At 38.3% G+C, this 22,745-nt stretch overlaps 1 protein-coding gene across 1 annotated transcript; it reads right to left on the minus strand.

Moving 5' to 3' along the window:
* Positions 1-21,576: 21,576 nt before the first annotated feature.
* Positions 21,577-22,416, minus strand: LOC114184557. The gene is made up of 2 exons (XM_028071862.1): positions 22,287-22,416; positions 21,577-22,061 (listed from the first exon to the last, which is right to left on the minus strand). The coding sequence occupies exons 1-2, from the start codon at positions 22,414-22,416 to the stop codon at positions 21,577-21,579; spliced, it is 615 nt and encodes a 204-aa protein (XP_027927663.1).
* Positions 22,417-22,745: the final 329 nt, after the last annotated feature.

The raw sequence follows: 22,745 nt of genomic DNA on the forward strand, positions 1-22,745 counted from the left end.
ATCTTTTCAATAAATCCATTTAACAAATAACCATCATTTATAACTCATTTATAGTGCAATAATTACTTTATATATCCTTCAAAATAATCTCTTATCTTTCATATTCTAGAACATCATTTAAATAAAATAAATCTTTTAATAATTAATGGTCACTTAAATAAATTTAAATAATTACGTTTCTTATAATAACTTTCTAAATAAATACTTTTTAAATAATTAATGGTCACTTAAAAATATTTAACATCTTTTAACAATATCTCATAATATTTAACGACATATATCTAATATATTTTTAATTAAATAAATTTTAAACTATTTTGTCTTTTACTTTAAATATTTATTTAATATAATTTATTTATTTTTATAATTATTATAAATTTTTGGATCTCATATTCTCTTAACAAATAAATTTTTCGTCCTAAAAAATTAAATTTCTAGAATGCATTTTATACAAAATACAAAATATTTTAAAACTTTACAAAATTAAATTAATATTATAAAACATGAATTTGATCATATAAAATCATATTATTCGTATCTATATATTAATATTTATACAATTGTATAATTAGTTATTAAATTAAATAATTAGTTATTGTAATATATATATATATATATATATATATATATATATATAATTTATACATAATTTTATTTATTAATTTAATCACCATTGGTAATCATATTATTAATAATAATATTGAGAATGAAAAAATAAAAATAATCGAAACTTCCTAAAATTTTCAAATAATATTATAATATTATTTGATAGTTACATTTGACGGATTTTACTCCGAGTCATTTCAGTATATATAGTTATCATCCCTAACATTAAATATATGCTATAAAACATAACAGAAACATATTCATATATATTTATATATTTATTATGTACATATAATGGATCATGCTTCTACTAATATACGTCGAAATAGAAGATACATAAATTTGAAACTTTTCCGATTCACAACTTGGAATATATATATATATATATATACATCAACAATTCGAAAATAAAAACAGTAAAAAGCATTTAATACTCATTAAATCTATTCAATTCTAAAAATAATAACAAATCAGCAACATTAAATAAACAAAAAAAAATATTATTCTGATACCAATCAAAATTTTTTGGTTAAATCATGTATTAGTTTTATCTCCTTCAAATATTTGAAGAACTCATTCATATAACTACAGTATAATAATATTAATACTGTGTCAACACTTGACATATAGAACCCTAAAACTATTACAAAAGTAACAATTCCATGTCAACCTCTGTAAAATAACACCTCATTCGTATCACATGTTGAACCCATACCACTGGTCATTACCACCCCATGAGTATAGGGCCTCATCTCATATCAATACCATGTCCCATTAATTCCAACTCACTCATTAATTTCACATGCCAAGCTTCCACGATATCCATCATTCCATTCATGAATTATGTCACACATACATGGCAATCCATTATATATATATATATATATATATATATATATATATATATATATATATATATATATATATATATATATATATCTCAACATATCAAGCATACCCAAACAATTACAAATCATCCAAGGATAACCAAGCAACCAAACCACGCACTGTCTTGCTAAATCCCTCGCTTAGGCTGAAGGGTCTCGCTCAGGCGAGCCCCCTTCGCCTAGGCGAGGGCTCGAAAAGGAAACAGGAACCAACGCGGGATCTCGCTTAGGCGAGACCCCTCTCGCCTGGGCGAGTCGTTCGCTCGCTCAAAATAATGAGTTGGTCGCCTGGGCGACCTTTCGCGAAAAAGGATTTGGGCGAGCCTTCGCCAGACTCGCTTAGGCGAGTCCGACTCGCCTGGGCGAGATTATCAGTTCTCGCCCTGGTCACACCTGCAGCAGATGTATCCTTCAACCCCAACCAATCACACAAAGCATTTCACTTCCGAAGAACAATGATTAACCCATACAAACAATTTGTAAGCTCAAGAACAGGCATAAAAACACAACTTAAACTCGAACCCTAACTACCCGTACCCGGAATCGTTAGCTAAGGCTTTGATACTCGAACAGTGAAGGACAATAGCTCACGGGACAGTTTCGCGAGCTGAAAAACAGTGGGTCAAGTTCCAAAAATGAGCTCATTAGAAAGCATTAACTGAGAACATACGGAAGAATCAAAATGAACATAGAGCTTGAGTTGGGAGGGACTTACGCGGAACGGAAGAATGAGGTTGTGCTTGCTAAGCTATGACGACTCCAAACCCTAGCATGGGATGACGGCAACTGCTTTAAGAGATGTGTGGGATCTGTTTTACGAAGAGTAGTTACAAGTTAGGGTTTTGGGGTATCTTAGGTCAAAAATTGAATTGGGCCAACCCCATTTAGGCCCAAAAGATTGGGCAGCCTCTATAATAAGAGGGGCAGAAATAATTGGGCCTTACATTCCCTCTAACAACAAAAATTTCGACCTCGAAAATGAAAGCTTACCAGGCAAAAAGATGTAGGTGTGATTTCCTCATATCCTCCTCAACTCCCAAGTCGAGTCACTCGTTCTCTAATCCCAGATGACTCTAACTAGGCGAACTTCCTTTCCTCGACGCTCCTCAACTTTGCAATCCTTTAGAGCGACATGTGGTACTTCCACTGTGAGGTCTTCCCTGATCTGTATATCATCGGCTTCCAACACATGCGCTGGGTCAAACACATACTTCCTCAATTGTGAGACATGAAACACTGGATGAAGGTTCGCCAACTGCGGGGGTAAGACTATCTCGTAAGCCACCGGCCCAATCCTCCTCGTGATCTGATAGGGGCTAAGGAACTTGGGCGAAAGCTTCCTTGAGCGGAGAGCCCTTCCCACTCCCGTGGTTCGGGTCACCCTCAGGAATACATGATAACCAGCTGCGAACTCCAGAGGTCTCCTCCTACGGTCTGCATAGGCCTTCTGCCTACTATGAGAAGCCTGCATCCTGTTCCTCACCGTTCTCACTTTCTCAGTGGTATGCTCTAACAATTCTGGTCCAACCAACACCGCTTCCCCATCCTGATACCAATAGAGATGAGTCCTACACCTCCGGCCATAAAGAGCCTCATATGGCGTCATGCCGATGCTCGCATGGAAACTGTTATTGTAGGTGAACTCTATCAAAGGTAATACCTCATCCCAAGCACCCAGATGATCCAATATGCAAGTCCTCAACAAATCCTCTAATGACTGAATCATCCTCTCAGACTGGCCATCGGTTTGAGGGTGATAAGTTGAGCTCATAGTCAACTTGGTCCCCAAAGCCTCCTGTAAGGTTTGCCAGAACCGGGTTGTAAACCGTGGGTCTCTGTCAGAAACTATGCTCGAAGGTACTCCATGCAACCTCATGATCTCCTTAATGTACAACTGGGCTAACTTGGCCATAGACATCCTCAAGTTCATCACCAAAAAGTGGGCACTCTTGGTCAACCGGTCCACTATCACCCATATGGTGTCATGTCCTCTAAAAGTTCGTGGCAAATGGGTTACAAAATCCATGGAGATGTTGTCCCATTTCCACACTGGTATTTCTAAGGGCTGTAGGTTCCAACCGGGCCTCTGGTGCTCCACCTTCTCCTTCTGACAAGTTAAACATGCTGATACGAACTGAGCCACATCCCTCTTCATCCCTTGCCACCAGAAAGTCTCCTTAAGATCTTGGTACATCTTAGTCATGCCAGGATGCAAACTAAGACGACTCTTATGTCCTTCCTCAAGAATTAACTTCTTTACCTCAGCATCATTGGGTACACAGATCCTGCCCTAGAACCTCAAGATATCATCATTACCCAAAGTGAAATCTCTAGTCTCATCTGACCCAAGTTGTTCTCTGATTTTGTTCAGGCTGGCATCTAATAACTGCCTCTCTCTCACTGAGCTCAAGAAGTCACTAGATATAGTAAGGGTACTACACCTAATGGACTCGGACCCCAACTCCACCTGTAGCCTCATGTTCCTGAACTTCTCCAGCAATTCTACCTCTTTTATCATGAGATGTGCCGTATGTCTTCCTACTCAGAGAATCTGCCACCACATTTGCCTTCCCCGGATGATATAGGAGCTCGAAGTCATAATCTTTCAAGAACTCCATCCACCTCCTCTACCTCATGTTCAGCTCCTTCTGGTCAAACAAGTACTTTAAACTTTTGTGGTCGCTGAACACACGAAACTGAGCACCATAAAGATAATGCCTCCAAATCTTCAAGGCAAAGACTATCGTCGCCAACTCCAAGTCATGAGTGGGGTACTTCCTCTCATGCACCTTGAGTTGTCTCGAGGCATATACCACAACCTTCTTCTCCTACATCAAAACGCAACCAAGTTCGAGGTGGGAGGCGTCACAGTAGACCTCGAACGACTTCTCGACATCAGGGATCACTAGTATCGGAGCGCTAGTCAATCTTCTCTTCAACTCCTGGAAACTTTCCTCGCACTTATTTGTCCAAGTGAAGGGTTGGTCCTTCCGAGTAAGCAGTGTTAGGGGTGCCACTATTTTGGAGAATCCCTCTATGAACCTCCTATAGTAGCCCGCTAACCCCACAAAGCTCCTGATCTCTGTGGCCGACTTAGGACTTTCCCACTTTACCACTGCCTCAACCTTCGCTGGGTCCACTACAATCCCCTTGTCGGATATCACATGCCCTAAAAACTGAACCTCATCCATCCAGAATTCGCACTTGGACAACTTGGCATACAACTGTTTCTCTCTCAGAACACCAACCACCAACCTCAGGTGTTCTGCATGCTCCTCCTGAGTCTTAGAATAGATAAGGATGTCGTCTATGAAGACTATGACAAACTTATCTAAGAAGGGTCTGAAAATCCGGTTCATATCAATACCATGTCCCATTAATTCCAACTCACTCATTAATTTCACATGCCAAGCTTCCACGATATCCATCATTCCATTCATGAATTATGTCACACATGCATGGCAATCCATTATATATATATATATATATATATATATATATATATATATATATATATCTCAACATATCAAGCATACCCAAACAATTACAAATCATCCAAGGATAACCAAGCAACCAAACCACGCACTGTCTTGCCAAATCCCTCGCTTAGGCTGAAGGGTCTCGCTCAGGCGAGCCCCCTTCGCCTAGGCGAGGGCTCGAAAAGGAAACAGGAACCAACGCGGGATCTCGCTTAGGCGAGACCCCTCTCGCCTGGGCGAGTCGTTCGCTCGCTCAAAATAATGAGTTGGTCGCCTGGGCGACCTTTCGCGAAAAAGGATTTGGGCGAGCCTTCGCCAGACTCGCTTAGGCGAGTCCGACTCGCCTGGGCGAGATTATCAGTTCTCGCCCTGGTCTCACCTGCAGCAGATGTATCCTTCAACCTCAACCAATCACACAAAGCATTTCACTTCCGAAGAACAATGATTAACCCATACAAACAATTTGTAAGCTCAAGAACAGGCATAAAAACATAACTTAAACTCGAACCCTAACTACCCGTACCCGGAACCGTTAGCTAAGGCTTTGATACTCGAACAGTGAGGGACAATAGCTCACGGGACAGTTTCGCGAGCTGAAAAACAGTGGGTCAAGTTCCAAAAATGAGCTCATTAGAAAGCATTAACTGAGAACATACGGAAGAATCAAAATGAACATAGAGCTTGAGTTGGGAGGGACTTACGCGGAACGGAAGAATGAGGTTGTGCTTGCTAAGCTATGACGACTCCAAACCCTAGCATGGGATGACGGCAGCTGCTTTAAGAGATGTGTGGGATCTGTTTTACGAAGAGTAGTTACAAGTTAGGGTTTTGGGGTATCTTAGGTCAAAAATTGAATTGGGCCAACCCCATTTAGGCCCAAAAGATTGGGCAACCTCTATAATAAGAGGGGCAGAAATAATTGGGCCTTACATTCCCTCTAACAACAAAAATTTCGACCTCGAAAATGAAAGCTTACCAGGCAAAAAGATGTAGGTGTGATTTCCTCATATCCTCCTCAACTCCCAAGTTGAGTCACTCGTTCTCAACATATCAAGCATACCCAAACAATTACAAATCATCCAAGGACAACCAAGTTGTTAGTTTTGAAATGGTTGAAAAGCCAAGAAGGGGGGGGCTGAAATGGCTAGTTAAAACTTTAGGCTATTTTTGCAAGCTAAAAACCTCCTTTAATTGAATCAAATAGATCACCAAGTTAGGATGCAAACAATACTTAACTATACACTTTCAATCGATCAAAAACAGAGTTAACAGATTAATTTTACTAAACAGATTTTGTTCTGGTATAATCAATCGATTGAAACTGAAAAACAGTCGACTGAAATACTTGGAAAAATGCATAAATGTGAATTTGAATTTTAAACCAGAAACAATGCTCAAGAATGATCAAGATCAGTTCCAAATGATTATACAAACATGCTCAATGCTTCAGATGCTATGAAAACATGCAAGAACATGAAAAAGATGATTAAAGCACAAGTTCTTGAAACTTTTAAATGAAAATGCAAGAGAGAAAGGTTAGAGAAGAAAGGACACCACGAATTTTTGTACTGGTTCACTCAAACCTGAGCTACATCTAGTTTGTCAAGGCAACCTGAGCTTGACTTTGTACTATTTCAAAAGTTTTACAAAGAATCCACCCTTACACTTCCAAAATATGCAAAAACACCATAAAAGACTCTTGAATCACACAAGAATCACACCAACACAGCAAGAACCCTCTTGCAGACTTGGAAAACCACCAAGCACACACACAAAGCTTGAGAAAGATCAAACCTTAGTGGTAGCACAACCTTGCCTACCACAAACCACTTTCTCCAAGCTTCAAACAGGTTCAAGAATTGATCCAAGATCAATCTTCAACAGCTGCAACACCTATGATCACGAAGGAGAGAGTTTCCACAAGTTTCCAGAACCAATTCGTGCTCTAAAAGGATCAACAGACCTCTCTTTCGAAAATCACAGCTTTTATAGTCAAACTGTTATGAAATTCAAGAGGTTGATTTTCAAATCAATCAGTTGATGTCACTTAACTTAAGTGAAATCAGTCGATTAAGAACTAAATCAACTGATTGAATTTGTTGCAGTTTAAGACTACTGCAGCCAACCTTTTAACCTGTTAAAAAGCCATTCAACAGATTAAAAGAGACATTTTAACCTGTTGAAAAACCATTCAACAGATTAAAAATACAACAAAGACCAAACTACATCTAATTAATGCTTTAAGGTCTACAACATGAATTACAAACTAAAAGCACACTTTCTTAATGATGTAAGTCATGGAGAGCACACATTCGAGCCTTGATCATCATGGATATCATCAAATCTCCTTTCCTACATCAATGTAGACTTCTTTCCAATGTTTATGGCTTCATTCAATCTTCATCAAATCTTCAAGAAGCAAACCACCGTGGCTTCTCATGTCAACAATCTCTCCCTGATTTGATGAAGCCAACCTCTATTCCATCTATCTTCTTCTATCTTCCATTGCAAAATGCTTCTTCCATTTGTTGGATACCAATTGATGAAGTAACATCTTAGCTTGAAGCTTGTGAACCTGAAATACATATTATAGCAACAATACACACAAGCTAGCACGTATACAACTGTGATCATGCTCCCCCTATCAATAATATGGGTTCAAATTCAGATTTGATTATTGATTCCAAATTTTTAATGCTTAAATTAATGTGATTAATTATCCATTTTCCAATTTTCTAATTTTTCTCCCCCTTTGGATTCATCAAACAGAACAAATGCATAAAGATAACAAGCATTGCATATCATTTGATTAATACTGGAAGGAAATACAGCCAACAGAAACTGAAAACAGAAAACAGATGCATAAAACTGATACAATCAGCCGACTGAAATGAAAAACAACCAACTGAAACTGACAGAACTCAAACTGAAAAATCACAAACACTAAGATGCAATGCATGATGCTAAACAACCACCACACTCAGTCATCCTAAGGGTCATTTCTGGTCTGGAATGAGTGGATCATATCATGGATATCATGGATTTGGCCATCCAATGCATTGAACCTCTCATTGCAATAGTTGTGATGTTCATATTGAGACACATTGAGCTCATGCATTTGGTTCAGCACCATCCTCTCAAAATGTGAGTACACAGGGCCTCTATCCTCTGGAGGATTGTAGGGAATCAAGTCCATAGGTCCAACAGTTGGTTCTTCCTCTTGATTTGCACCACTTGGACCGACTTCATGGTCATGAGCACCACTAACAACAGCTCCAGCAGTTGTCCATCCATTTCCCACCTTGATAAAGCCCATTTTGTGCAGATTTTGGTTGGAGGTATGGTTCAATAGTCTAGTTCACTCCTCTAGCTCATCCTCTACATCAATACCAAAGTATTCAATGAATTTAGACACCAAAACCACATATGGAAGCCTAAAATTCGTGAGCCTCTTGGCCTTGACCATGTGATCACGAAACACATAGATCCAATCCACTTGAATGTTGTGTTGAATGCAGTACATGAGTATCAAATCTCCCTCATTCAATGTTGAATGATTGCTACCATGTGGAACAAGAATTTTTGTGACAATCATACCAATTAGCCTTTGATCCACCTTGAGACCACTAACATGGAAGTGTTTGATTTCAGCAATAGGATTTCTCAAGCATTGGCCATAGTATTGCATCTTGTTGAATTCTGGAATAGCCCCAGTTTCACCTTTTCTCACTTGCACACCCCTTGGTTTGAGTCCAACCACATCTTTCCAAGCTATCTTGTTGATCTCCATTTGAACACCCTTGATGCTGGACAGTAGGACATCATTTTTGAACTCCAAGTTGGTGAAAAACACCTTCACCAAGTCTGGATATATTTTCCCTGAAAGTTCAAGGAAAGACTTCAACTTTTGATGCTTTAGTTGTTGGAATAGGCTCTCAAAGCCTTAAGCTCTTAGCCATGAGAACCTCAGCACCTTAGGAATGCTGATCTGCTTCTTGTTCATCTCAATGAGGAACACTTGCATGTTGTTCTCATGATCCTCAAACCATGCTTCAATTCACCCATGGCTTTCATGATTTTGAGACCTTGGAGTAGGAGGAGTGGAGTTCTCATCATCAGATTGGGTAGCTCTTTGGGAACGACGAGGCATGATGAGTGTTGGTATGGCTGTTTCTAAGAGATGTATGATGCAAATGCAGCAACACAAATGCAGTATTTATAATTCAACAAACTGATTTTCAGAAATAGTTGATTAAATGGTGCAAATTTTTCTTATTAATTCGTTTATGTTACCCAAATCAATTTAATGCAGTCCAAAACAATATCTCGTGCATTCATGATGTTTTTAATGTGTTTTTATGAGAGAATCAATCAGTTCAGATCATGTGAGCTGCATGCACATTGGAATTGTACACAAGAATGCTTTTTGGTCAAAGAAATCAGTAAAAGTAACACATGGCTGATGAAATGGGCAGTTAAGAGCAAATAGTACCTGACAAAAAGATGCTTGCTTTGACTGAGTTAGCTTAACAATTCAATCCGTGAGTAAAAGCACAATTGAAGTGAAATCAACACGTTGAAAATAGAATCAGTCGATCGACTAAAACAGAATCAGTGGATCATAGATTAAAAACAGAATCTGGTTAAGTGAAATCAGCTGACTGATTTTGAAAATCAATCGATTGAAAATCGTGAAATTGAACTTCATTTTTCCAGATTCAGTTTTAATGAAATCAACATACTGAATTATGAAAATAGCAGATCAAAAATCATAGCAGATCAATTTTTCATCATCCAGTGGCAGTTTAAGTGAAATAAACATGGTGAAATACAGAAACCGCAGATTGACAGATCATGAATTTTGCAAACAGAGGCAGATTTAAGTGAAATCAACACGTTGAAATGCAAAATCAATAGGTTGACTATGACAGTTTTTAACTTTTGCATACAACAGCAGATTTTTATGAAACCAATGCATTAGTACATAAGATTAACATGGTACAAACACATCAGATCACATTTTTGATGTCTAAGATGCCTAGTTAAGTTATTAGCTTGTTAAACCTATCTCTAGCCAATGGTTTTGTAAAAAAATCCGCCAATTGATTTTCAGTTTTAACAAACTTGATTTCACAATCTCCCTTTTGAACATGATCACGAATGAAATGATGCCTAATCTCTATATGCTTGGTTTTAGAATGTTGTATACGATTCTTGGTTAAGTTGATTGCACTAGTATTATCACAATACAAAGGTACCTTGCTTAGCCTTACACCATAGTCCAAAAGTTGATGTTTCAACCATATGATTTGTGCACAACCATGTCCAGCAACAATATATTCAGCTTCAGCTGTGGAAAGTGCCACACAAGCTTGCTTTTTGCTATTCCATGAGATTAGACTTGATCCAAGCAAATGGCAAGTACCACTTGTGATTTTCCTATCCAATTTGCACCCTGCATAGTGTGAATCTGAAAAGCCACTAAGAGATATGTTAGAATCACATGGATACCATAAACCAACATTGGTTGTTCCTTTGAGGTACTTTAGAATCCTTTTTGCAGCCTTAAAGTGTGATTCCTTATGATTTGCTTGAAATCTATCACATAAGCATACTTCAAACTAAATGTCTGGCCTACTTACTGTAAGATAGAGCAAAGACCCAATCAACCATCTATATTTGGTTGAATCTACTGGTTGGCCAGCCTCATCTGCATCCATAAGGCAATTTGTTGCAATTAGAGTGGTAGCTTCCTTGCAATCCTCCATTTTGAACTTTTTCAACAAGTCAAAACAGTATTTTGATTGATTTAAAAATGTTCCATGTTTGAGTTGCTTGACTTGCAGCCCTAGAAAGTACGCAAGCTCACCCATCATGGACATCTCAAACTCTCTCTACATTGTTATCAAGTTGTGTTTGAGTCCTTCAACCAGTAGCACATTCTTGATGTTGAAAGAGGATCCATTGCCTATGACTCCATTTCCAAGGATTTTTCCTTTGTTGTTGTCTCCATAGGTTACAAACCCTTCCTCCTTCAACTCCAACTTTGCAAATTCCGTTTTATCTCCTGTCATATGTCTTGAACAACCACTATCAAGGTACCACAAATCTTTCTTATCACCTTTCATGACCTGCAAAATAGATTTGGATTATTTGGTACCCTTTGATAGGTTGGGTTCATCATGGTTATGCCTTTCTAGATCCTTTTGGGATCCATTTCATAATCCCTTTAGGAACATCATATTTTCTAGCATGACAGTTCTTAATAACATGACCTTTTTTCATACAATAGTTGCGTGAAATGAATGGCATGTCACTTGGCATGCTTTTAGAAAAGAAACTAGAGAACTTCTTGGTTTCCTTTTGAAAAGAAGGATTGAAACCAAGTCCCGCTTTGCCAAACACAATTTTGTGAACCAAGAACAGCCTCTAAGTTTGCTTCTCCTCTTGTGAGCCTTGCACAAGTTTTTATAAGGTATTTAACTTGATTTTTCAAAACTGTGCAGTTTTCACAAGATCTTTCAGCTGACTAATTTCTGAAACAGTTGGTTGAATTACTGTAAATAATTTCCAAATGTTCAAAATCAGTTTTTAAATCAGCTGTTTCTTTTTCAAGTTGACTGACTTTGTTTTCCAGCCAATTGTTTAAGCCTTTCAACCGATTGTTTAATGCAGAAATATTGTTTGCTTCATTATGCAACTCTTCAAAATCATGCAATAATTGATTATAGTCATTTAAGTCTATAGAACTTACTTGGCTTGAGGAAGATGACTCATAACCAGCCATGAGACACAAGTTGGCTTCTTCACTCTCATCTTGTGAGGAGCTACTTTTTGTTGAATCATCATTGTCCTCCCATGCAATGTATGCACGTTTCTCCTTTGGCTTCTTCTCCTTTTTCCTATCAACACTCTTCTCCTTTTCTTTGTTAGCATTTGGACATTCAATCTTGATATGTCCTTGTTTTCCACAATTATAACATGTAAAATTAGAAGAGTTTGATTCATTGTGTTTGGAAGTATACCTCTTGGGATTACCTTTGATACCTTTCCTTTTGAGATACTTACCAAACCTCTTGACAAGGAGATTCAAGTTCTCACTTTCACTTGATTCAGCCACCTCATCCTCAATTTCCTCATTTTTCTTGGTGCTAGTCTTCAAGGCTATGTTCTTGACCTTTTTCTCACTTGACTCAAGCTCATTAAGCCTTTGCATCTCAATCTCATGCTCCCTAAACTTACCAAACAATGCGGCTGTAGTCAAAGTGGATAGATCTCTTGTTTCTGAGATAGCCGTGACCTTTGGTCGCCAAGATCTATCAAGACACTTTAGCACCTTGATGTTTAACTCTTCCTTTTCAAATTCCTTACCCAAGCCTGTGAGATGGTTGACTATGTGAGTGAATCTCTTTTGCACATCCGCTATGGATTCTCCTTGTTTCATCTTGAATAGCTCATATTCTTGAATCAAGGCATGCTTTCTAGCTCTCTTAACATCATTGGTTCCTTCATGAGTCACTTCAAGAACCTCCCACATTTCCTTGGCACTCTTGCATTGTGAAACACGAAAAAACTCATCCATGTTGAGAGATGAAGTGAGGATATTCTTTGCATTGCAATCATATTGGGCTTTCCTCCTTTCTTTCTCATTCCATTGAGTCCATGGCTTATTAACCTGCACATCATCAACAATATGTTTAGGAGTATATAGTCCATTTATGATTGCATCCCATATCCCTTGATCTATTGACTCAATAAAGATTTTCATCCTAATTTTCCAAAATTGGTAATTAATGCCACTAAACATAGGTGGTCTATAAATTGAGGCACCTTCACCAAAGGGTAACTTGTTTTCAACCATTTCAAGTAGTTCAAAATAGATTTAGGACCTTACTTGATCAAATTTCAAGTACCTTGCTCTGATACCAATTGTTAGTTTTGAAATGGTTGAAAAGCCAAGAAGGGGGGGTTGAATTGGCTAGTTAAAACTTTAGGCTATTTTTGCAAGCTAAAAACCTCCTTTAATTGAATCAAATAGATCACCAAGTTAGGATGCAAACAGTACTAAACTATACACTTTCAATCGACCAAAAACAGAGTTAACAGATTGATTTTACTAAATAGATTCTGTTCTGGTATAATCAATCGATTGAAACTGAAAAATAGTCGACTGAAATATTGGGAAAAATGCAAAAATGTGAATTTGAATTTTAAACTAGAAACAATGCTCAAGAATGATCAAGATCAGTTCCAAATGATTATACAAACATGCTCAATGCTTTAGATGCTATGAAAACATGCAAGAACATGAAAAAGATGATTAAAGCACAAGTTCTTGAAACTTTAAAATGAAAATGCAAGAGAGAAAGGTTAGAGAAGAGAGGACACCACAAATTTTTACACTGGTTCACTCAAACCTGAGCTATATCCAGTTTGTCAAGGCAACCTGAGCTTGACTTTACACTATTTCAAAAGTTTTACAAAGAATCCACCCTTACACTTCCAAAATATGCAAAAACACCATAAAAGACTCTTGAATCACACAAGAATCACATCAGCATAGCAAGAACCCTCTTACAGACCTGGAAAACCACTAGGCACACACACAAAGCTTGAGCAAGATCAAACCTTAGTGGTAGCACAACCTTGCCTACCACAAACCACATTCTCCAAGCTTCAAACCAAGCCAAAAGCTTCAAGAATTGATCCAAGATCAATCTTCAACAGCTGCAACACCTATGATCACGAAGGAGAGAGTTTCAACAAGTTTCCAGAACCAATTCGCGCTCTAAAAGATCAACAAACCTCTCTTTCGAAAATCACAGCTTTTATAGTCAAACTGTTACGAAATTCAACAAGTTGATTTTCAAATCAATCGGTTGATTTCACTTAACTTAAGTGAAATCAGTCGATTAAGAACTAAATCAACTGATTGAATTTGTTGCAGTTTAAGACTACTGCAGCCAACCTTTTAACCTGTTAAAAAGCCATTCAACAGATTAAAAGAGACATTTTAACCTGATGAAAAACCATTCAACAGATTAAAAACACAACAAAGACCAAACTACATCTAATTAATGCTTTAAGGTCTACAACATGAATTACAAACTACAAGCACACTTTCTTAATGATGTAAGTACATGGAGAGCACACATTCCAGCCTTGATCATCATGGATATCATCAAATCTCCTTTCCTTCGTCAATGTAGACTTCATTCCAATATTTATGGCTTCAAGATAGTTCAAAAGATCTTCATTCAATCTTCATCAAATCTTCAAGAAGCAAACCACCTTGGCTTTTCATCTCAACACAAGCAACCAAACCACGCATTGTCTCGCCCAATCCCTCGCTCAGGCTGAAGGGTCTCGCTCAGGTGAGGTAGTCTCTCTCACGCGAGCCCCCTTCGCCTAGGCAAGGGCTAAAAAAGGAAACAGGAACCAATGCGGGATCTCGCTAAGGTGAGACCCCTCTCGCCTAGGCGAGTGGTTCGCTCGCTCAAAATAATGAGCTGGTCGCCTGGGCGACCTTTCCCGAAAAAGGATTTGGGTAAGCCTCTGCCAGACTCGCTTAGGTGAGTCCGACTCGTCTGGGCAAGCTTATCAGTTCTCGCCCTGGTCTCACCTGCAACAGATGTATCTTTCAACCCCAGCCAATCACATAAAGCATTTCACGTCCCAAGAACAATGATTAACATATACAAACAATTCGCAAGCTCAAGAATAGGCATAAAAACACAACTTAAACTCCAACCCTAACTACCCGTACCTGGAAACGTTAACTAAGGCTTTGATACTCGAACAGTGAGGGACAATAGCTCACGGGACAGTTTCACGAGCTGAAAAAGAGTGGGACAAGTTCCAAAAACAAGCTCATTAGAAAGCTCTAACTGAGAACATACGGAAGAATCAAAATGAACATAGAGCTTGAGTTGGTAGAGAACACAAAATGGTGATGAAGAGCAAGAGTAAGAAAACCTAATCCCTGTTCTTTGATATCAGTAGTGTGCAATGATTTTAATTGTTTATTTTTATATTATTGTTGTGAACTTTTTGGGTTGCAGAGAGTAAGAGTAAGAGGGTTTCGTTGAAGAAGAAGTACAAGGTGATATGGAAGGTGAAAGAGCACAACAGAAAAAAAGCGAAGGAAGCGAAGAAGCTTAGGCTGAGTGGGAAAAATAAGGTTGAGAAGGATCCTGATATTCCCAACAATTGGCCTTTTAAGGAACAAGAACTCAAAGCCCTTGAAGCTCGAAGGACGAAGGCCATTGAGGAATTGGAGCAAAAGAAAGCCGAACGCAAGGAGAGGGTAATTGTTTTATCATTATTCAACTCCCATTTCATGAATTATTTCTATCGTTGGTTGATTATGTTTATTATGATTTGTTATGTTACATGATCAGCTAAATGAATGAATAAATAAAAAATGTCGGTAGAAGTTTTATGTAAACCTTGTTCCTATAGAAAGTTCTTCATGGACAGGAAGAAAGATATATGATAGAAGATAATGAGGGTGCTTGACTATTGGTATATTAAAATGTTTTTGTATTGTTGTATTAGTGAAGATTGACTCTTGCTACGAAGAAAACAGTCCTTTGTGATTTCTGTTTTCCTTGCAGTTAGGAACTTACTATTCATTACTTGTTTCAGGCTCGTAGAAGAAAATTGGGCTTGCTAGAGGAGGAATATAACTCTAAGTTGCTAGAGGATTCTAATAAAAATACTAATGATTTTGGTAATGCTGCAAAGACCAGAGGTGTGCATTTGTGTTGTCTTTCTAATAACTCTAAAATATCATATACATATTTTCCTACCATTCTTTTTCTATTTCTTAGGAAATCTTTTTAAATCTCATGTATATAACCATATTCACCCACGTAAGAAATCGTATATCTTTTCAATAAATCCATTTAACAAATAATCATCATATATAACTCATTTATAGTGCAATAATTACTTTATATATCCTTCAAAATAATCTCTTATCTTTCATATTTTACAACATCATTTAAACAAAATAAATCTTTTAAAATAATAAACCATTACGTTTCTTATAATAACTTTCTAAATAAATACTTTTTAAATAATTAATGGTCACTTAAAAATATTTAACATCTTTTAACAATATCTCATAATATTTAATGACATATATCTAATATCTTTTTAATTAAATAATTTTTAAACCATCACTACAAGAAATCAAGTGATTAGATTCCCAATAAAACCCTTCCAAAATCCAAAAACGGACGCTATCCAAAATTTGTGTGCGAATAAGAGCGGACTCAAAAAAGAGTCGGCCTATCCCATTGTAAAGTGACTCTTTCATTTTTTGACACATTTACCTATGTTGCCAGTAGCGTGGGTCTGGCCCTCACTTCCAATTTAATATTTAAATGTTTGTGTTGTCAATAGCGTGAGTTTTAACCTTTGTTTTAAATAATTTATTTTCAGTTAGGTTGGACCCTCTCTTATTAAATTTATTATCAAATATACTGGTGGACGTTGATTACCAATTGCCTCAATTAGAATTAATCATTCTAAATACAAATTAATAATAATTGAATCTTAAGTCATTTTAAACATAAATTAATATCCAACCAAATTATATTTTCATTTATAATTAAGATATATATTTAGGAAGTGCAATTCCAAGTTATAAACTAAAATATACTAGCAACATAGGAACCAAAATACCAGCAACATTGCACTTCAAAAGTGTATAAAAACCTAACCAAAATGACAGAACAACATATAAGAACAAGTGCCATTACAAATCTCAAAATGACAGAAAAGTGCATGAAACCTAACCAAAAGTGTTAATAAATATTACATGAAAAAAGAGAAAAAAACAACATATTTTAAAAGTAGATTCTCTTGGACAGAACAATACAGGAAGATAGAATTATATTACCTGAAAAACAATAGAAATAATTAGAATAAATACAATGCACAAAGTGTTCTTTGTATAATAATAAGTCCTCATAATAGGTATATATTCTTTGTATAATTCATATCAAGGCTGGTGATTTCTTAACATACCTGAAGAGAATTCTTTTGAGATCAATTCTCCCATTAGTAAGAGACACAAAGGTAATATGAACCCCTAGTTCCACCCATCCACTCCTTGGTTTCATTCTCTTCCTCAACAACTACATCACATGCTGGTGCTGACTCAGGCCTTATAGAGGTTCTATCACCATAACCCCGCGCCCCCAATAAATCTTTAATCGGATTTACCACCAAGGGAAATAGGAGCTTGGGAAGTTCCAAGCAGAGGTTGAAGTTGAGCTTGCTCCTCCAATATAAGGGGTATAAAACCCCTTTTGAAATGGTGTCAAAGTCAGGATATGGCCTTTGTCCTTTCTTGTAGGTACTGGAGCCTGTGCAAGGTCTGCTCTACTTGTAAGAACCTGAAAACATCAGTACCATATCCTTTAACTGGGAATGTAGAAAAGAAAAACAAAATAGATTAACATCAATACTTTAAACATTCTAATTCCCACTTGTCAAATTTACGTATGTTGATGGATGTTTATAGTGCTAAATGTGAACTAATCAGAAATGCAAGGAGCCATTTACAAAATTACAATGAAATAACTTCGTTACTTTCTTAAAGTATTAAGACTCAAAATGATAGAATCACTTAACAATAGGAACCAGAACAATGCCAGGGTATAATTATATATCCTCAGAATTGGAAATAATCCAATTCTTTTGATGATAATGAAATGTAAACTACACAAACAAGAGAAGGAAAACTAACTACATAAACCATAAATTTAAAGGGCATACTTCTTTTTAAAAGGGTAGAGAAATCTAGGACCAATCTACAAAATCTAAACCTGCCAAGCCAGAAAAAGGCAAGATATAGTAAATGTTTAGAATGGGTTCAGTGAACGACGAACACATACCTCTCAGAATAATGGTATCAGGCTCTCGCTGACTTCAAAACGCGAAATGCTCCTATGAGTCCTTCTTCATTCTGTTAAAATCGTCGAAACCAGAAATAAAAACGACAAGTTTGGGTGAGAGAGCGAGAGACATGGAAGGGGAAAGTAATAAAAGCACATGACTTGCTTAACTTTAGAGATGTTGCTTACCACACCTCCACTTTGGGAGTCACGGGTGACAAAGGGAGCTAAAATAAGGGCTTTACATTGGGAGTTATCGTTATGGCAAAGGAAATTGAAATCAGGGTTGGAAAGAAAGGGGAAATGGGAAACTGAAAAAGGGTTGGAGAAAAAAAGGGAAAAAAAAGAAGCGGAGCAGAGCAAAACCTGCCTTTTTGAATGAGCAGAGTTACTAGCTCCTAACCTTCAATGTCATGGGCACATTAGAGATTTTTATTGGTAGCACATCAGGGGCCAACACCAAATTTTAGAGGTTGATTCATGAAGCTATTTAGCTTCAGTCGAATTCTGGCACTGAACGAAATGGGTTAGGGTTAGCAATTGGACGGTGTGAAATGGCTAAGACAATGAAACCTCCTTGTAACCTCAAGTTTTACAAATATACTGTTTTTTAATCAATATTTTCATTTTCTTTAAATATTAAATATTAAAATATATTATGGAGTCCCTAAAACCAATGCTTTAGATGTAGAAAGTTAAACGCCGCATCATATATTAGCTGTTTCCCACGTAACATTTTTATTCAATAAAATAAAACTCATATAACATGTGTCGGTTAAGCCAACTAAAAAGCTTTTTAACCGATTCTAATGATGTTCACCTCTAATCTGACGCAGCTCAACGGAAGCTAAATTGTGTGATTCTTGTAGTGCATTTTGTTTTTTACTTTAAATATTTATTTAATCTCGTTTATTTAATTTTCTAATTATTATAATTTTTTGGATTTCATATTCTCTCAACAAATAAATTTTTCGTCCTAAAAAATAAATTTTTAAAATGAATTTTATACAAAATATTTTAAAATTGTACAAAATTAAATTAATATTTTAAAACATGAATTTGATCGTATGAAATCATATTATTAGTATTTATATATAAATATTGATACAATTGTATAATTAGTTATTAAATTAAATAATTAATTATTGTAATATATATATTTATATATATAATTTATACACAATTTTATTTATTAATTTAATCACTATTAGTAATCATATTATTAATAATAATATTATGAATGAAAAAATAAAAATAACCGAAACTTCGTAAAATTTCCAAATAATATTATAATATTATTTGATAGTTATGTTTGACAAATTTCACTCTCAGTCATTTCAGTATATATAGTTATCATCCCTAACATTAAATATATGCTATAAAACATAACAGAAACACATGATCGCCAACTGCGAACTCCAAAGGCGTCCTCCTACGGTCTGCATAGGCCTTCTGTCTACTATGAGAAGTCTGCATCCTGTTCCTCACCATTCTCACTTTCTCAGTGGTTTGCTCTAACAATTTTTGTCCAACTAATACCGCTTCTCCATCCTGATACCAACAGAAGGGAGTCCTACATCTCCTGCCATAAAGAGCCTCGTATAGTGCCATGCCGATGCTCGCATGAAAGTTGTTGTTGTAGGTAAACTCAATCAAGGGCAACACCTCATCCCAAGCCCCCAGATGGTCCAATATACACGTCCGTAGTAAATCCTCAAGTGATTGGATGGTCCTCTCTGATTGGCCATCAGTCTGGGGATGGTAGGCTGAGCTCATAGTCAACTTGGTCCCCAAAGCTTCCTGCAAGGTTTGCCAGAATCAGGATGTAAAACGTGGGTCTCTGTCGGAAACTATGCTCGAAGGTACTCCATTTAACCTCACAATCTCCTTAACGTATAGCTGGGCCAACTTGGCCATGGACATCCTCAAGTTCATCGCCAAGAAGTGGGCACTCTTGGTCAATCGATCCACTATCACCCAAATGGTGTCGTGTCCCCTAAAAGTCCGTGGCAAATGGGTCACAAAATCCATGGAGATGTTGTCCCATTTCCACACTAGTATTTCCAAGGGCTGTAGGATCCCACCGGGTCTCTGATGCTTCACCTTCTCCTTCTGACATGTCAAACAGGTTGATATGAACTGGGCAACATCCCTCTTCATTCCCTGCCACTAGAAGGTCTCCTTAAGATCTTGGTACATCTTAGTCATGCCAGGATGGAAACTAATACGACTCTTGTGTCCTTCTTCCATAATTAGCCTTTTCACCTCGACATCATCAGGTACGCATACCCTACCTTGAAACCTCAGTATACCATTATCACCCAATGCAAAATCTCTAGCCTCATCTGACCCAAGCTGTTCTCTGACTCTGTTCAGACTGGCATCCAATAACTGTCTCTCTCTCACTGAGTCCAAGAAGTCACTAGATATAGTCAGGGTACTACATCTAATAAACTCAGATCCTACCTCCACCTGTAGCTTCATATCTCGAAATTTCTCTAGCAGTTCCACCTCCTTAATCATAAGGTGTGCAGTATGCACTGTCTTCTTACTTAGAGCATCTGCCACCATATTTGCCTTCCCCGGATGATATAGGAGCTCAAAGTCATTATCTTTCAGGAAGTCCATCCACCTCCTCTGCCTCATGTTCAGCTCCTTCTGGTCAAACAAGTACTTTAAACTTTTGTGGTCGCTGAACACACAAAACTGAGCATCATAAAGATAATGCCTCCAAATCTTCAAGGCAAATACTATCGCTGCCAACTCAAGGTCATGAGTGGGATAATTACGCTCATGCACCTTAAGCTGTCGTGAAGCATACGCCACTGCCTTCTTTTCTTGCATCAAGACGCAACCAAGCCCAAGATGAGACGCATCGCAGTAGACCTCAAACGGTTTCCCCACATCCGGAATTACCAATATAGGAGGACTCGTCAATCTTCTCTTTAGCTCTTGAAAGCTCTCCTCACATTTGTCCGTCCAAGTGAAGGGTTGGTCCTTCTGAGTGAGAAGTGTCAGGGGTGCCACTATCTTGGAGAACCCCTCTATAAATCTCCTATAGTAGCCCGCCAACCCCACAAAACTCCTGATCTCCGTGGTAGACTTAGGGCTTTCCCACTTTACCACTGCTTCCACCTTTGCTGGGTCCACAGCAATCCCCTGGGCGGATATCACATGCCCCAAAAACTGAACCTCATCCATCCAGAACTCACACTTAGACAACTTGGCATACAGCTGCTTCTCTCTCAAAACACCAAGCACCAACCTCAGGTGTTCTGCATGTTCCTCCTGAGTCCGGGAATAGATAAGGATGTCGTCTATGAAGACTACGACAAACTTATCTAGGAAAGGCCGGAAGATTTTGTTCATATAGTCCATGAACACCGCCGAAGCGTTGGTCACACCAAATGGCATAACCACATACTCATAGTGGCCATATCTAGACCTGAAGGCCGTCTTCTGTACATCATCGTCCTTCACCAATATCTGGTGGTATCCTGACCGCAGATCAATCTTCGAGAATACTATTGACCCATGTAGCTGATCCATCAAGTCCTCGATTCTTGGAAAAGGGTACTTATTCTTGATTGTCATTTTGTTCAACTATCTATAGTCCACACACAGTCGCGAACTCCCATCCTTCTTCATCACTAACAGCACTGGCGCTCCCCAAGGCAAAGTACTGGGTCGGATAAACTATTTCGCCATCAATTCCTCTATCTGTTTCTTAAGTTCAACCAACTCTGCTGGAGCCATGCGGTAGGGAGCCATCGATACTGGACCTGTCCCCGACACTAGATCGATAGAGAACTCTACCTCTCTGCGGGGCGGTAACCTTGATACTTCCTCCGAAAACACATCCTCAAAGTCCTGCACTACTGGTATTATTGACGTCGTCTCTCCTCCCTCCACCTCCAGATGTTTGAAGATCACGTAACACTGTGTGCCTTCATGGAGTTCCTTCATAACACCCTGAGAAGATACCAACCCAGGCTCCTCTGTGTTGGGAAAAAACAGTTTCTTCTCTCGGCAATCTATAAGAATACGATTGGCAGAGAGCCAATCCATTCCTAATATCACCTCCAACTCTTGTAGAGGCAGACAAATCAAGTTGACCCTGTACCTGCGTCCCTCTACCTCCACCAGACACCTAGCACAAAAGGACGACGTCCTGACCAAACCTGACGTTTGAGTAGACACCGCAAGCTCACACTATAGCTCGCGCACCAGCAGACCCAACTGTTCCACACATGCATTTGACACAAAGGAGTGTGTCGCCCCAGAATCATACAACACACAACATCTCATCCCAGAAATCACACAATAACCCATAACAAGGTTACCTGAACCTGCAGCCTCTGCTCCGGTCATGGCATAGACTCTGCCCGTCGCCTGAGGCCTATTGCCTCTATCTCTCCGCTGGTGCTGGTGAGGGGTCTGAACTGGCGGGCGTGTTGCTGCCCTAGCAAGGTTGGGACAATCCTTCCCAAAGTGGCCTTCCTTGCCACAGTTGTTGCACCTGCGGTAACCCTCCATGCGTGGACAAGCACTCCTCAGGTGAGGGCCTCCACAAATGTAGCACTGAACTCGGCCCTGCTGTGGAGAAAACCTCCTAGACCCTTGAGGCTGATGGTGGGGTCTATCATATGGTCTCCTTCGCTCCTAATGTCTAGGCTTGGACCCAGATGGTCCACCGATCCTCTGAGGCGGTTGTGGCTGCTGTGGGCGTTGACCTTTCACCTCACGCTTCATCTTCTCCATCACCTTGGCCTTCTCCACCAGAGCGGCAAAATCCTTGATGGACAAGGGAGCCACCATCAAGCGGATGTCACCGCGAAGCCCATTCTCATACTTCCTGCATCGCC

Source organism: Vigna unguiculata, chromosome 5 (genome assembly GCF_004118075.2).
Source record: "Vigna unguiculata cultivar IT97K-499-35 chromosome 5, ASM411807v1, whole genome shotgun sequence".
Classification (NCBI taxonomy): domain Eukaryota; kingdom Viridiplantae; phylum Streptophyta; class Magnoliopsida; order Fabales; family Fabaceae; genus Vigna; species Vigna unguiculata.

Coding starts and splice junctions, on each gene's coding strand:
- LOC114184557 (XM_028071862.1), bottom strand. CDS start 22,416: ATGGAGGGTTACCGCAGGTGCAACAACTGTGGCAAGGAAGGCCACTTT. Junction 22,062..22,286: donor GCACCAGCGGAGAGATAGAG/GCAATAGGCCTC, acceptor CTCAAACGTCAG/GTTTGGTCAGGACGTCGTCC.